The 15,946-nt window shown below is 39.6% G+C and overlaps 1 protein-coding gene across 1 annotated transcript; it reads left to right on the plus strand.

Annotated features, from left to right (window-relative positions):
- Positions 1-7,000: 7,000 nt before the first annotated feature.
- Positions 7,001-15,919, plus strand: LOC139145957 (uncharacterized). The gene is made up of 9 exons (XM_070717409.1): positions 7,001-7,151; positions 8,369-8,572; positions 9,128-9,161; positions 9,583-9,727; positions 10,755-10,868; positions 12,002-12,067; positions 12,247-12,390; positions 13,033-13,143; positions 15,669-15,919. The coding sequence occupies exons 1-9, from the start codon at positions 7,136-7,138 to the stop codon at positions 15,840-15,842; spliced, it is 1,008 nt and encodes a 335-aa protein (XP_070573510.1). The 5' UTR covers positions 7,001-7,135; the 3' UTR covers positions 15,843-15,919.
- The last annotated feature ends 27 nt before the right edge of the window (positions 15,920-15,946 follow it).

Below are 15,946 nucleotides of genomic sequence, written 5' to 3' on the forward strand. Positions count from 1 at the left end.
GTGACATTCTTGCTAGATTTTCCTTCCTGCTCATTTTATCGGCTCACCTTCTCGCATTGAATAAGTTCACTACAATGATTACTTCGAGAGGAAAGTTGACTTTCAAGACCAGGAATTATTTCAGTCACTGACACTTGGGCATTATCTTATGTATTTACAACTTCAATTTTTTTAGAGAAATGTAATAAAACAGGAATATTTGAAATGAATGTAAATTTTTGCTCAAAATCGATGCGTCCAGAAATGGACTTGTACCGAATAAGAACCCAGAGAGATAATAGTCTCTAATCATAGAGAGGTAAAATTTAACAGATAAACAAAATTCGAAAACCAAAATGACAGATTGGATTAGAGTATCACACACGCAAAACTCTCTAAAACAATTATGCCACGATTAGGGAAAGTCATTTTTACATGTCTTTGTATACGCAGGGCAATTTGCGACAGTTTAAAGGAATTGTGTGAAAATGGGCTAAATTTTGAACTGGCATGCCGGTCTTTGAAAGTACTAGTACATGTATTTTTTTCGTACTTTCATGGCTACAAAAAATTAATACATGGTCGTTTTGTTTACTCCGTATGTACGGCAAACCCGTATATCTACCACATATCTTCCAATTATTCACATTTTCATTCACTGGATTATGGTGCAGTGAAAGAGCATGAGACAATCTAGCAGTTCCTTAATTTGATACTTTACGGTTTCACAGAGGTGAGTAACTCCTCGCTGTAATTATACCTAGAATATCGCTTTCAGCGAAAAAACCCTAGTCGAGTACACTATGACAACAACAAATTATGAAGTATACACCAGAATGTATAGACCAAAACCATTATAACATCTTCTTGACTTTCAAACTGTAAGTATAACTGGTATCCACCTCATATCAATATAATCCTGACACGGAACTTACATGGAGATCAAGGAACATTTGTTTTAGTGGGTTAAACCCAGTCTTGCGAGCCGGAGTTTATCCGCATCACGCATGGCAACGCGTGTATAGCTGTTACTGTAAAGAGGCCCGTGGTTTACGACAATGGGTCAAACTCATCGTCGTTATCATCATCATCATCATCATCATCATCATCATCATCATCGCCACCACCACAATAATCATCATCATTATTATGAATAGTGCTATCAAAATCGGTTTTTATGTGCTAAGTAATGGCTCCCCTCTTTCACTTATTTCAAAAGCTTAGACCCGTTTTCCTGAATTTTAACTCTTGGAGGAAAATGTCGTTATCCGAAATAAAACCATTATCTACGTTATGTTACACGAGGGCTATAATTTCCCCACTCTCGTTTTTACTGACAGTCTTTCTTTTATCGCTTTGTTTTAGTAAATCTCGTGTTGTTTCTGTACGAATTCTCTCTTTTTTATCTTTCATGAAGTAAGCAGCACCCATCCCTTGTATTTTCAGTTTATATACCACCAATCAATGAAATTTGTTTATATTTCCAGTATTTGTTTAGTCAGCTCTTCACTTTGAGTCAAACACCCAGTTAGGTAGAATGCCACTCTGGGACATATATGTGGACTTTCAAACTTTTACAATATGTTTTTAGCCTACCACTTGCGGGAGATCATTTTGAAGTGAATGGATTAAATAAAGTTTCATCGCCTTAATTTGTTAAAATTGGAAATTTTATTTTCCTCCATAGATAGAAAACAGGATGTCGATTATTTCGAATTTCAAATATCAGTAAATATTGAGCAATTTGTTTCTCTGGAATCAAATATTGCCTGGTGACCCCCTGAATTTTTGTTCTTGATTTTAGAGAGAGAGAATGGTTGAAAGTTTGCCCGAAGAAAGTTTGAGCACAAGTTGAAGTCTTTCATATTCGAGGCGCGAACTATACCTTAATTGTATATCATACATAACTAATACTTGTTTTTCCCATATTTGGTATAACACTGATCAATACTAGTTAAATGAGAGGGCAGTAGCAACATCTTCCACTGAACTGTTTTTGTAGTTGTGCAGTCGCTAGTTCAGTGAACCTGTAGGCGAAATCTTGATGAGATCTCAGCTCGCTCTTTATATAGTTGAAACACGGCTCGCAAACGTTAAAAACATATGGTGGCTGGTAAATCAGTCGAACCCCTCTCGCCTGCAATAGTCTTTGGAGATTTTGCTCAACATATCGGGCGTGGTGGAAACCGCAATTATCCATAATTACACAGTCACCTACGGCCAAACAAGGATTTCCAAAATTATACGTAACTCGAACAGCCTCATCGAAAAAGTTCAATAACTCCAACCCGTTTGATGGTCCAACGATCACATCGGAATGATCGACACCGTAGCACTGACAAGGATGTTGATCGCGTACGTAGCGATGCATGGCATGGCGTTGTATTTGAACTGCCGGTGTTCTGATTTCTGCGTGTCCAAAACGACGATTGCCTGTAGTTCTGATCACCGAAGACTCGTCAAACCAATGAATTTGATTTATATTGTAATCAGAAACAGTTTCTATGAAATCCAGTGTATATTGTCCGATAGCTGGAGTCATCGATTCGGCAGCAAGACTTGATATTTTCTTTCGACTCATGTTCAGGTAGTCGGTTATCGCTCGGTGAATTGTCGCCAGCGATGGTACGTTTTCGGCCGTACACCCGTTATCATCAAGAAGTTACCTTCTGATTTCGTGCAAGTAAATACTTGGTTGCCGCCTTTTATAGAACTCGATATGTTGGAGAATGTTGTCGACAACTTTAGTACGTTCTCGCGCTGGTCTATCACTAAGGGAGCCTGTTCTCTCGTATTTGCAGCAGATACTGAGCGCTTTTGATTTAGACACTCCGGTCGTCGATGCAATTTCACCATAAGAAACGCCTTTCAAGTGAAGTTCTCAGATGCGTCTTCGCGTCAGAAATGGTGTCGGAAAACCACGTTGCATTTTGGAAGTGTGTACTAGGAACTAGGAATATGACGTTCACGTCAGTCGTTTGCGTACAGTGTATCTTATGTTTACATAAACTTGTAAACTTGTCGCCAGCGCGGCGCGGCGGCGTCTGAAATCTTCCTAGGAAGTTCCTTATCAACTCATGAAGTTTCAAAGGAAACACACTGATGAATTCATGAGATGTATCAACATTCACATGAAGTTGCGCGTTCGATGATAGATGAGAACGAGTGTAATCTTCACTGGAAAATATGGTTCTATAACAGCAGCCCATATCTTGGACTTAGTTTGTCCATGGATGTAGGAAGCATGGTTTGTCCAATTTGTCAATCCGACACTGTTATGTCGGTCTAGAGCACAGCAACGTACGCGAAACGTCGCTTCACGATCGTTGCCGGTCAATTTCTATCTGTGGTCAAGAGAGTGTCGCTGGGTGTCGCGATATGTCGCCGTTTCAATTTTACAATGAGTGAATCTGTCGAGTATCGCCTCAGTCGTTTATTTTAAGTCATGAAGAATCGCTTTTACGTGTAACTGAAGTTGATTTGGTTTCATACCCGAGGCCATAATAGTACATGTCACAGTGGAAAGCGAAATAGCGCACGAAAACCCGGTCATTTTTTATGGTGAGCAAAAGGACTGCAGCAGATCACATGTGAAAACCACAAAACAAGTGCGACTTTCCCGCATTCCTTGAACTTCTCAACTACAGAATTTTTTAGAGCATCGAGAGTTGGTCGTCTCATCTTCGAAAGCAAGCAAGCAAGCAAGTGACGTCTTGTACTATAGGCACAAAAATCGGCACTAAAATGAACTGGCAACCATTTCACACTTGGTACGTGCATAAATTACGGGCTGTGAGACCGGAAGTCGAGCGCTTGCGAGAGAGCGAGCGCGCGTCGTCGGCAGAACGCAGACCTGTAAACCATTCCGGCTGTATGATTTTTTTAAACTTTTCTCGTCTTGTAACCAGACTCTAACCGTTACCAAACAGTGTACAGTTAATATAATTATAAGCTAGATACGTATTTGACAAACAGATTATGCCCTGAATTATCTTTCTAGTGTTTATCGTGTAAATAGTACCCACCGCTTACGCTGACCAGCCTCACGTTTCTACGCACAATTTTCATCATTTTTAGGCGAACTAATGTTTAGGACTTGTCAGAAATTCTCTAACCTGATGCCCAATATTTAACCTAGACCCAGATCGAATGATTTTTTTTTTTGAAACGCACAAACATCCGACTTTTCGGCGATTTTGTGTGAAAAATGGGACGTTTACACAAATCGTCGATTTTCTCAGTTCCGATTTTTGCTATGTATGCGCACCTTCAAATGAGTGTAAGTCGGCGACGCGTGGGCGGATTTCCCCGATTTTTCGCATGCTAACACTTCATGAATAGACCTGAAAAACCGTGTCTTAGATTTTTGATAAACCCCCCTGAAGTGACGATAACTTGACAAACGTGAACAAAAGCCGATAATTTATGCGAAAATCCGACAGTTCACACTTCGAAGGCTCACTGTGCAGAAACAAAAGCGAATTTCAAAAATCCAAAACACGGTTTTTCCCCCTGTATATGCAGCTGTCTAGTGCCGTTAACAGATCACTTAGGGGTGCTGCCAATTCTTACTTATACTCTTTTAAGTGAAAAAATTCAAAATCACATGTTTTTGACTTAAAAAAACATACCAATGCATGTTTTGACAACTAAAAAAATTTTTACCTTCTTCAAATATAGACCTTTAGAAAATGTACCACATGTTGGGTGTGAGACCTGTTTCTATGTGAAACTTTTGATTGAAAATATGTGTCAACGAAACTGAGTCACTACCTTAAACAAGTATGTCTTATTGCCTCTAGATGTAATATACTATGCCCTCTAATTAATATTCAAGTGATCTTGTATAACTCCGCCCCCCCCCCCCAGTCAGGGAGGGGATTGGAGGTAAGTGTACTTCCTGCTAATTCATGCAATTTTGAAAGCACCAATGCCTGGTTATTTTTTCCAAGCCATAAGAAAGAATTTATGTGTAATTTTGCAAAATATCTATCTATCTATCTATCTATCTATCTATCTATCTATCTATCTATCTATCTATCTATCTATCTATCTGTCTGTCTCTCTGTCTGTCTGTCTCTGTCTGTCTGTCTGTCTGTCTGTTTGCCGTCCGCCCGGACAAACAGAACAATCTGCAAATACATGTCATGAAAAGTAACAATTTAAGGAGCTATAAGGACCATCAGATTTTTTAAAATATGTGAGCAAAAGGTAAAAGGATAATGCTATTGATGACGTTTGCTATTATCAATTCAGAAAGCTTCTGGAGGTATACCTCCTACGGAATAAAGTAAAATTGCTTCTCTGGTTTTTCCAAGGAACAGTATACTTTTGATGACAGGTCAGCATAAAAGTTACCCATTCCTCTCCTCTTTATAATATTTGAAGTGATCGGTAAGTTCGTCCTGCTGAAGCTATGAACAATAGTTAAAATGAGTATTTGTCAATATTCAGAAATGTAGGCTTCCTGCGTTTATGTTAACCTGACCATAGACACTTTTTTGTCCTTGTATGTGACCTAACGTTTCTTGCACGCCTACCTACATTCTAGGAAGAATGTTTAATCTTTCGTATTTGTGTCACTATTCTGTCGTTTGCTTCATACGAAACAGGTCATCAACACATTTAACTGTCACTTTGTTGAAATTACATAGCTGCACGAGCTTATGGGCTCAGTCCTATTGTGAAGTTAAAAGTGTTGTCACTACTTTTCTATCATTTGTTTCCTTTGAAACAGAAAGTCACTGTGTGTCAATTTTCTCCTTCAGACGTGACGTGCTGGTTAAATGGAACCTGAAGCCCCCTGGCGTGAGATAATCGAACGCACCCACGGGCTCGCGAGAGTTTTGGGTGGAATTCGATATAATCTTCGAAAAAAGAAAGGAAATGTGCGTTTGAAGTGTCAATCGTTCGAATCTGTAATCCAGTTGTGTTACAAGATCACACGTTACTTTGAAATGATGCCTCAACTGGATGATCCCAGAATTTAACATCATGAATGGATCGTCTGTCTGAGTACACTCTTACGATGTCATAGAAATGATCTGGATCCTGCGAATCGTGTGCGGATAAAACTTGTTTTCATATTCAATACAGCAAATGATGTAACAAGTCTTGTGAGTGGCTAGCCTCAACACAATCGAAACCATCGTTTGAAATAATGTGTGCTGTTTTATCGTACGTGGGTAACCTTGTGGCAGAAGAATGAATCTCTCTCTCTCTCTCTCTCTCTCTCTCTCTCTCTCTCTCTCTCTCTCTCTCTCTCTCAGCATAAAAGATGTTCAACATGTTCATGAAGATAGGTTGCATCCTTATTTTTGCTACAGCAGTGTTGGCAGTCAGCGAGCCGACATCTGAAGCCACAGCAGAGCTATCGTCGGCAGAGCCTCTTTCCGATGCTGTTGAGCCAACAACGACCGGAGAAAAGGAAAGAGCAACAGTTGCTGAAATCGTCACTCCACCATTCGTACTCATAGCGATCATAATCTCTGGTAATTTCTGCCACCTTCTACCTATCTCATCTGCATGGTTTAGTCTAACCTTACATTTGTCAAGGGCAGGCTTGCTTCTATACTACCAACGCACTGTGAACTTTCAAGTGTCACTTCAGAAAAAAATGTAGTGTATCTGGACCCAAGCCTGACATAGCACTTTGATGAATATTGATAATCATGATTATTCAAACTTTCAACACTGACTTAATTAAGCTCGGAGTTGTAACTAAGTGTCTCAGGATAGAATATCAGCAAGCCACCCTAATACTCAGTTAAATAACGCTTTTGATACATAAGCCCTTTATTTCGATGTCTACATTCCCAGGACAAATTTAATTTAATGAATTTTGGAAGGCGATGATCTATAAATCTAAATTACAATGTGATTACATTGTTCACGTTTTGTACTGTCTTGGACGTTGAAAGTCTGTTCGGAAACATGCCAAAATCCTCCCTTGTGCGACTTTTTTGTTTCAGGGCTTGGAGTTTTAATGGCATCTTCAAAATTACGACGCAGGACAAAGCGTATCGAACGCAGAGTGCATCAGCAATTTCTTAATCGGAAAAGCGTTAAAAGTTTCATTTGCCTCCAAAATTCAGTTCGGTCAACCGAAAATGGAAAGTCGGGCCAAACATCAGTGGACGCAATAAAACTGAAAATCATGGATATGCAAGCATGTAAGTTTTTGGATTTTGACCGAATTCCAGGCAGGTAACTCTGACCGAATTCCAGGCAGGTGACTCTGAAAAGTAACCTGCTGAAATAACACAGTATCAACCCTAATATGCCTCGGGTGATGCATATTACGTCACTTCTGATCTCAGTCGTTATGATAATTATTTCCACCCACTGCCAATCGGAAAGGTCACTGTTAGATTTAACCAACCCGATCAAAGCTCTACCGTATCTGCCTCGGGAAGGCAGTTACTTCGTATACTCTGCTTTTGGTAACTATGGACTCAATGATATTCACGGTGAAGTATGGAGATGAAAATATCGACAGTGTTACATGGAAAGATATCGATGCAAATTGATGTAGTTTCAAAAGTTATCCTACCCAAATATACTTTGTTTACTAGAATTATCTTATCCCAACAATGGTATCTTTACGAACAAGTTAACATTAATAAATGTATCGAGATATTATTCATCGATCAGAAGATAAGCACTGGACGTGTTTCGAACCTGAGCGTGCACTCTGCGCATGACTGTGAAATGGACATACAGCCGATACACTGTTATTTAGAGAAACTCAGAAAATACAAAGTATAAGTTGGACAAATCCACATATTAAACGAGTAGTGTCAACCTTGTATACTCATGTAAGATCGATTTATGAAGTACTAGCGACGCACTTGTTTTTGTGTGACCTTCTAAGTGAAAATCAGTGCTTGGCCAGTGTAGATGAAGGTGGATTTAATTCCTTTAATCCGGGTTATTAGATCTACATAGACTAAATGAAACTGTACCGGCGAGAATTGAGTATAAAACAGAAAGAACGGTCAATGTGATGAAATAACACAATGGTCTTACATGTAAGAATACAAAACAGAAACAAGTTACACAGCTAGGCTCCAACTGTGGACGTAAATGTCGCTTTGAACTGATATATGATTTGAAGGGAAGGTGTCGTCGGAACTGCGCATGGCGACTTTTTTGTTTACAAACAATGTATTTCATACATGATATCTAGAATGCATCACGTCAACATAACTGCAACATTTTTTTACGATATCCATTCTTAACAAACATGCTTTAACTTTCAATCGCCAACGTATCCTAGATAAAGTGTTTACATCGGTCGCGGGGTCCCCGGCAACATTTAAATTGAGTTTGACGATACCCTCCCTTTAACTGATATATAATTTTAACTGATGTATGATTTTCCTCTCAGTTTTTGCAGAAAGTGACATCGACGCGATCGATAGTTTGTATTCTTTCTTCAACCAACCCGTGCCTCTGATCATCATTGCACTTCCCGCCTTAATATCTCTGGCTTTTTGTCCGCTGGTTTTGTTTATGTATAAACCTATGGTCGAATTCTTCTGGCCGGCAAGTTTATTTCCGAGCGGGCCACCGAACATCAACGAAGCGATATGTAAGTCAATCATACGCGGCAAAAGTGTAAATTGATGCACAGTGCAAAATGCAGACAGATGTAAACGAAAACAATGGTTTTGAACATCTTTTTCAAAAGTTGACAAAAATGTTATTAAAAAATTGCAATTCATTGTTTTATGAATTACCTACGTAACGATATTTCGATGATGGCAAATCGGAATTACATATTACGTGCAATGCAGTTGTGTAGAAGGTAATACTTGGCATCATATACCCATGCAATTTGTATTTTCAAACGAATGGTACAGTTTTACTGAGCACTTTAAAGGCAAAAGTTAAACACGTTAAGTTAAACACGTTATTTCAATGAACACAACAGAATTTGAAACTTGCTTGTGTATTTGGATCAATTTTAAAGGGTGTGGCGAATCTTGTTTTGAAATGTATCACTTGAATGAGTATTTGGCATACTAACCTCCACAAAACGGGCAAAGTAACCCTATTATCATTGTGTATCCAATGCACATATATTGAGGAAAGCAGGTGTCCCTTTTCATGTTGACCGTGTTCAAACTTTCATCTTGTTTTCCAGCATGTTTCTTGGCGCCAGCTGGTCTTGTGTATGCGTAAGTAGGCTACAACATTCCATTTACGGGTTGTGTGTACAAACTGTCTCTTTTAAGAGATACACAAAAAATATAATCGCAGTTATACCCTCGGAAGCATTTCCGAGCTTTCAATGATTGTCCGTAAACTAGTGTTTCACTCAGGTTTTCAAAGTTTTGACCTCAGATTTTCCTCTTATTTCATGCGGGAGGGGATACATGCCGAAGTACAGTCGACATGTTGATACACCGTACCAGGCGTGCTCTGTACGTATATACTTCTGTAGATAGACGGCGCTTTTTTTTTACAGACGTCGTTTGTCCTCGATTCGACATATGTGATATCAGTGGACAATTCTATAGTCAATAAATATGTTTGCACCTTGCATAGCTGACGGTAAACAACGTGTAACGTTAATATTTACACTTATTCCCTTGGCAGGACGTCTTTTGGGTTCTCCTTCCAGGGAGCCATGCAGAAACAGCGTGCACTGTTGAACAACATATCGCTAGAAGTTGCCCTCTTAGACCAAGTGATAATCCTCGCATCGAATCTGAATAATGCCACCTGCAAGGAACGACTACAGGTAATGCTGAGTTAGCATCGAGGTCTGCATTATTTGCCGCTATAAATGGTCTTCTGTTCATTTGATCAGGGTGATATTATTTGTTATTATTTTCACACCAAACATTTGTAGCCGTAAGTCTATTTGCCGATAAGAACTGCAACTCAGATTCATTACAAATCAGCATCTACGCTCAATAACGATCAGTTCGGAATGCATGTCGGAAACTCTAAAGACTGATATCTTCAAGTAAAAGTACTGGCTAGAACCTTGTAAAAAACTAGTGAAACACAATGCGCGATTTCGAAGTATACCCATACACATCCAGCTGTACTGAGGTAATTGAACGAAGATCGAAAAATGAAATACAACAAAGCGATGTACTTTGTGCAAGTTCATCACAGTACTTTCATCATGGTATAGTCCCGGTGGTGGCAGTCCCCGGGTTGGTGGGTACCCATGCGCGTTACCAAATTCACGGAAAAGGGGTGTTTTTCTTCAGTCACCTCGGAGATTCTAGGTCCGTGAAATCGAGAAAAAGGGGTACTTTTTCAGAGTAACCTCCGAGAATTTGTGAAAAACATAAATGCAAAATCCAGAAAAACAGACTGACAATGAGAAGAATAAGCAAAGAATCCTAGAAACACGAGGGACAGTAGATGATGGGAGGTCTATTGTCACACAGGAGCCAGCAGAGAACTCCAGATCCAAACGGATAAGATGATTGTGTATGAATGTGACTAAAATCAGGCGAGGACAAACATTTGTGATGTATGTACATGTATACAAAGTCAACCTCCAGGGTCAACCCTGGAAGTCAACATACTAAACCTCCTAGATTTCGAAAATAAGGGTATGTTTTTTACAGCTAATTTCTCCCAGATTTGCCACAAATAGGGGGTGTTTTTCTCAGAAATATTCTAGGAAAGGGGGTACTTTTCAAACTTAGGTAACGCGCATGGGTACCCACCAACCCTGGGACTGCCACCGCCGGGGGTATAGTAGAGTAACCTCACTAACGAGTTTACACTCCTTACGCTGTCTGCAGATTTACCGAATCATCAAGGAGGAAGCAGTGTCAATAATTCTTCAGATTCAGGGAAAAGTCAAGTATAGTTCTAATGACTATAAATCAGACAGATCCAGTGGACAGGTTTGGAAGGTATGCCTCGTATTTTTCCCTTTCATGTTAATCGTTCATGGATATCGTTTCCCGGGAACACAATATATAGGAACAGTAGACAGGGAAAGACGATTCATGGACCTGAATGTTGATGGGATAAATGACTTGCAAGCAACATATCAAAATGCTTATTTGAAGTATATATGAAGATATGCTAAATCCTCTCCGGTCTCAACTGCCGTACATAGTGATTCATGTATTTACTCTGAAAGTGTAGTCTCAGAAGTTAGCGGTCGTTGTCGGCGAAAAGTCGGATTTTATGTGTTTACCAATAGAATAACTGAGGTTGCATTGAGTTCCGAATTCGAAAGAGACATTTTACTTCTGTTCGCGCCGCCTCCATCATATGCAAAGTAGGCACAGTTAGTTGCACTGTAGCTGAGGGGATTGCACACATCATAGCAATGTCGGCAAGACAATGATTCTTATGAGGAGCCTTCTTCTTATATCACTTGTGAATCTCTTGTCAAATAGACATTGCATTTATAGTCTGAAGTTTTCATTTAACTAGTGTTAATTTTCATCATTTTCATAAGTATGCATCAATATTGACTAAGGATCTTCAAAATGTGTATAGGTTCACGCTGTGTACAATACATAAAATGATTTAAAGTTTTCAAAGTAAAAGAAGTGCCCTCTCGTATCGAATGTATTTGTCCAGGTCGAGTGTTAGTTTAGGCAGTGTGCGCGTGCTGTTCTGACTTTAATTTCTGTTAGTGGCTTTATTTCAAACAAATACACATCTTAATGTTTCAGCTATGTTGATATTTACTCTATGTATGTATTCGTAACAAACAAACAAACAAAGCAAGAAAATATCGGAGACTGAGTTCCCTATGTTCAGACCTATGTATACTCCTCTATATCTGTCCAATTGTTCATACTTTGTCACGTAGTAATTCCCGGGACCCTTAGCTATACCGGCACTAATACCATCATGACGTATATGTCCTAAAATCTACATTTGGTTTTCTTGTTGGGTAGCCAAGGTAAAAGTAGAAAGTCACTGATTGAACCTACTGATGTTCATGAAAATAATATTATCGATGTGGCGATGTGGTGGTCATAGATACGTTAAATGATAGTCAGTTTGAATTCATTGCTGTTCACAGATATTGACGCTACTTCACAGGGCAACAACCAGAGACCGTCGCTGGAATATGGATCAAATCATAATGGTAGGCAGGTTTCATCACGTAAATGTAAATGGAACGGCTAAGTCAAAATTGTCGATGTTTGTGAATGTGTGAAGATTCGCGATTGATGGTCTCAATAAAAAAACTTGTTAAAAATAGATTGGTGATTAATCAGACATGAATTATTAGTGCAGAATTATACTCCTTTTTCTTTCCACCAGGCTAAAATGTTGGCTCACATAATGCAATTGAATACCGCATGCTCAGACCGAGATGAGACGTTACAAGCCATCATCCATCCACTCAAGTGGATATTTCTAGAATGCCTCGGTTTCTTCTCCTTTTTCGGGGTTCTACTTTTGCAGGTAAGTGTCAAAGCGAAGACGGGGACCTGAGGGCAACCGTTGCCGACACAAAATTATTTCTACAGAGAGAGAGAGAGAGAGAGAGAGAGAGAGAGAGAGAGAGAGAGAGAGTTGTGCAAATATGACAAAGAAATATACTAGGAGCAGAATGAGGCCATGTAGAAATATTTTTTACTTGATGTTAACTTTTTCATGTTGTCCCCAATATCACATTTTCAATACTTCCGTGATGTATTATAGATTAATGCTTTCTTGTGCGAAATGTGAGCTTATCCATGCTACTATGAATACAGGATACTTGTCGTTAGTCAGTACATTTGGTGCAACGACGTTCAGTGGTGTGAGGTGGTGTCACAGGCGCTCGTTAGCTGGGTAGTCTGCCAAGTAGATCGATTTTCGGTTCGATCCATATCTGTCAATTCTGCAGTCGATATGCCCGCCACTGCAACCTAAATATTCTAGGTCGCAGTGGCGGGCATATCGACTACGGGATCGATAGATCGAGCCGAAAATCAATCTTCTTAGCAGACTACCCAGCTAACGAGCGCGTGTGGGTGGTGTACATGTGTAAGTTTGTCGTAAGTTTTTCCGCACCTTTATCGATGTAAAAGTGACATTTATTTCCTCTCACACACAACACAGACGCAATCCTACCGTATGGAATTAGCCATGTGTATCATCACAGTTTTCTCGATTTCTCTGCTCTGTTACGTGGTGGCGGACTTTGACTCGCCGTTTAATGGATTCTTCAAGGTAAGATATTGCAATGGAAAATTCACAAACACTTACTAGAAATAAGCCGATGTCAGTTTACAGAGGAAAACGAAACTGTGTTTGCCAATAGTTATTTACTTAAACAGAAGGGCCTATCTATTGCCCAATTGGATATTCATAAAATAGGTGTTAAGATTAATGTCTCGCACGAGATGGGAGATTTCTGTATGACACTAGCCCGAGAACTTGCAGAACTTAAAGATATCGCTGAGAATACTACTCGAATGTTTGTCGTTTCCTAGTTTGATTTGTATTTCCACTGTAGGAGAAAGTACAAAGTAGTTCAGATTTATCAACTTGAAATGCGTGAAGTATCGTTCTATCGATAAAAGTTAATCTCTCGCCAGTACCTTTCGTATCCTAATTATTTTGGATGTATAAATTGAAGTAACTCCATTAATATCATGCTTGGCTATATGTTCCTATATTTGTTACCAATGTTGAACTATCATCGGGGAAATCCGTCCGCTTGGCAGTGCGGCGTCTTCCCAGGCTCACCTGTGAAGTTTTAGTCGTTCACTACGGCCTCCTATTGGTCATCATATAACCATGCCCTGTCCATCGCGTTTTAATTGGTCGAGCTGAACCACGTGACTGACCACAAATACACAGTAATGGGTTGTTTTCATGCCCGTGAAAATGAATAATATCGTAAACATAGTAATTTTACAGCTAAAACGAAAATTGTGATTTTTTACACAATTCATAATCAACCACAAAATAAAATAGAGCATTTGTCGGCCAAGTTTAGACGCTTTTTTCAAAAATCTCCGGATTTGCAAAAATTTTGCAGCGCGCACTACTCTCTGACAGGTTCTGGGGCCCCGTTGTCGTTCGCACAGGAAATTTTCGTACATTTTGACGGTTTTTCGGGGTTCGTTGATAATATAATGGAAATAACAGACTCCGCGCTGACCATTAACGTTTATTTATGGGCGCGGGCGAGAGGAAAGCCAAGTAACGGGCTCGGCAAGCCTCGCCCATTAATTTTTTGCTTTCCTCTCGCCCTTGCCCATAAATAAACGTTAATGGTCAGCGCGTCGTCCGTTATTTCTATAATGAATTCGCTTTCCAAAGACGGAGAGTGGGGAATGATACCATCGGGCATTCGTAACGTGAGAATATAAGTCGTTAGAGCGACAATGGAGAGTGCAAGAACACGATCGTCGGGACTGGTCAGTTCTTCAGCTGGGGGGGGGGGGGGTTGCGTTGTATCCATGGGGTCACCCTGTTTTTGACTTTGGTGATGAGGTCACCATGTTTTTGAAATGGTCAATGGGGGTGTGTCAGTGTGTTTTTGAATTACAACACGGGCTCATACCTAAAATACATCATACCAGCCACGAATTGCATCATTCAGTGCCATTTTTCGGCGGACCCTCCTGGCGCGTAACTTCTATACATCAGACATATATATAAGAGATATCTGGATGTTTTCAAATTGAAAGTCTGTTTTGCAAAGCATCATACCAGCCACAAATTGCATTAAACAGTGACAGTTTTCGGGGCGACCTTAAGGCGCATACCTTTAATACATCAGAGAGATATAGAGATGTCTGGATGTTTGCAAATAGAAAGTCTGTTTTGCAAGCAACATGCACTAATATTTCACAATACAATTTTTCATTCAACTATTTTCCTTCCTGTCACAGGTTTTCAAATAACAGGTATTTTTTCATGACTCATGAGCAAAATGATAGTTAACAAAATGTATAGCTGTGCTTTTATGTTTTCAACGATATTAGATAAGGTCCTCTCAGACATTGTGCACATCAGATTTGGCTTAAACTTATAAATAAAGCTATCTGAGGTTTCTCAGGAGATGTAATTGGATGGCTGGCAACAGTCTAAATACTCACTGAAGTAATTTACTGTTCTCTCTTTGATATAAGAGATTGACATCAATTTATGTACAACAGTTTTGGACGTCTGGTTATGCATACATGTAGAAAGTGTGAAAATTTCCGAATATGAATTTATATTTCACCTTTTCCTCTTTGTCTCGGGTTTGGGGTAACCATGTTTTCGAAAGTTAGAATGGGGGAGGTCAGCTTTTGATGTCCGCAAAAAATTATCCACCACCCCCAGGCCGAAGAAATCGACCAGTCCCTTACCCTAGTATTCACACTGTACAAGCGTACCAGAGAAATTAGCGATGGCTGTCCTTCTGTAATTCATGCCATTTATCACTATTGGACATTCTTTGACGAACGAAGAATCTATAGAGATACATATTCTGTGCCGTGTAATTAAAGCGACAGTCCTGAATTCCAGGTTCTCGAATTAGCGCTTGTTGACATTCATGTGACGTCAGCCCTTTCTTCTTTTGTGAAAATTGTGTCCTGTCAATATTTTTTCCAAAGATAAAGCTGACAAAAACCTGTGAGGTGAGCTTAGGGCGACATGTGAATAAAAATATGAGAGAATTTCCGAATATAGACGTCCTCTTCTATCTTTGCATCTGAAAGGCAGCAACTTTCATGGCTTCGTTTTTGGTTGATTAGGTGAATCTGGCGGCGCTTATCGAAATCATTGACAAGGCTGAGGACATGTACCTGTTGACACTGGAGGGAAAAGATCCGTATCAGATGAGAGCCAAGCAAACCATTTGCTCGACCAATCCGAACGCAAGCGACGATAACGACGACGTAGTAGAGGAAGATCTTCTCAAGGTTTGATCACGTGACTGGATACACAGCATAATACTGAAATACCTATTCGCTTTATTTGTATTCGACTTATCGTGAATTAAAGAAAATGTTTTTATACAAAAGTAAAGAAA

This window comes from Ptychodera flava, chromosome 12 (genome assembly GCF_041260155.1).
Source record: "Ptychodera flava strain L36383 chromosome 12, AS_Pfla_20210202, whole genome shotgun sequence".
Taxonomy (NCBI): Eukaryota; Metazoa; Hemichordata; class Enteropneusta; family Ptychoderidae; genus Ptychodera; species Ptychodera flava.

What these genes read in the sequence shown, in the direction of transcription:
- LOC139145957 (XM_070717409.1), top strand. An exon ending in CCAGCTGGTCTTGTGTATGC is followed by an intron (nt 9,162 to 9,582) that starts GTAAGTAGGCTA and finishes TTCCCTTGGCAG; the next exon opens with GACGTCTTTTGGGTTCTCCT. An exon ending in CGTTTAATGGATTCTTCAAG is followed by an intron (nt 13,144 to 15,668) that starts GTAAGATATTGC and finishes TTGGTTGATTAG; the next exon opens with GTGAATCTGGCGGCGCTTAT.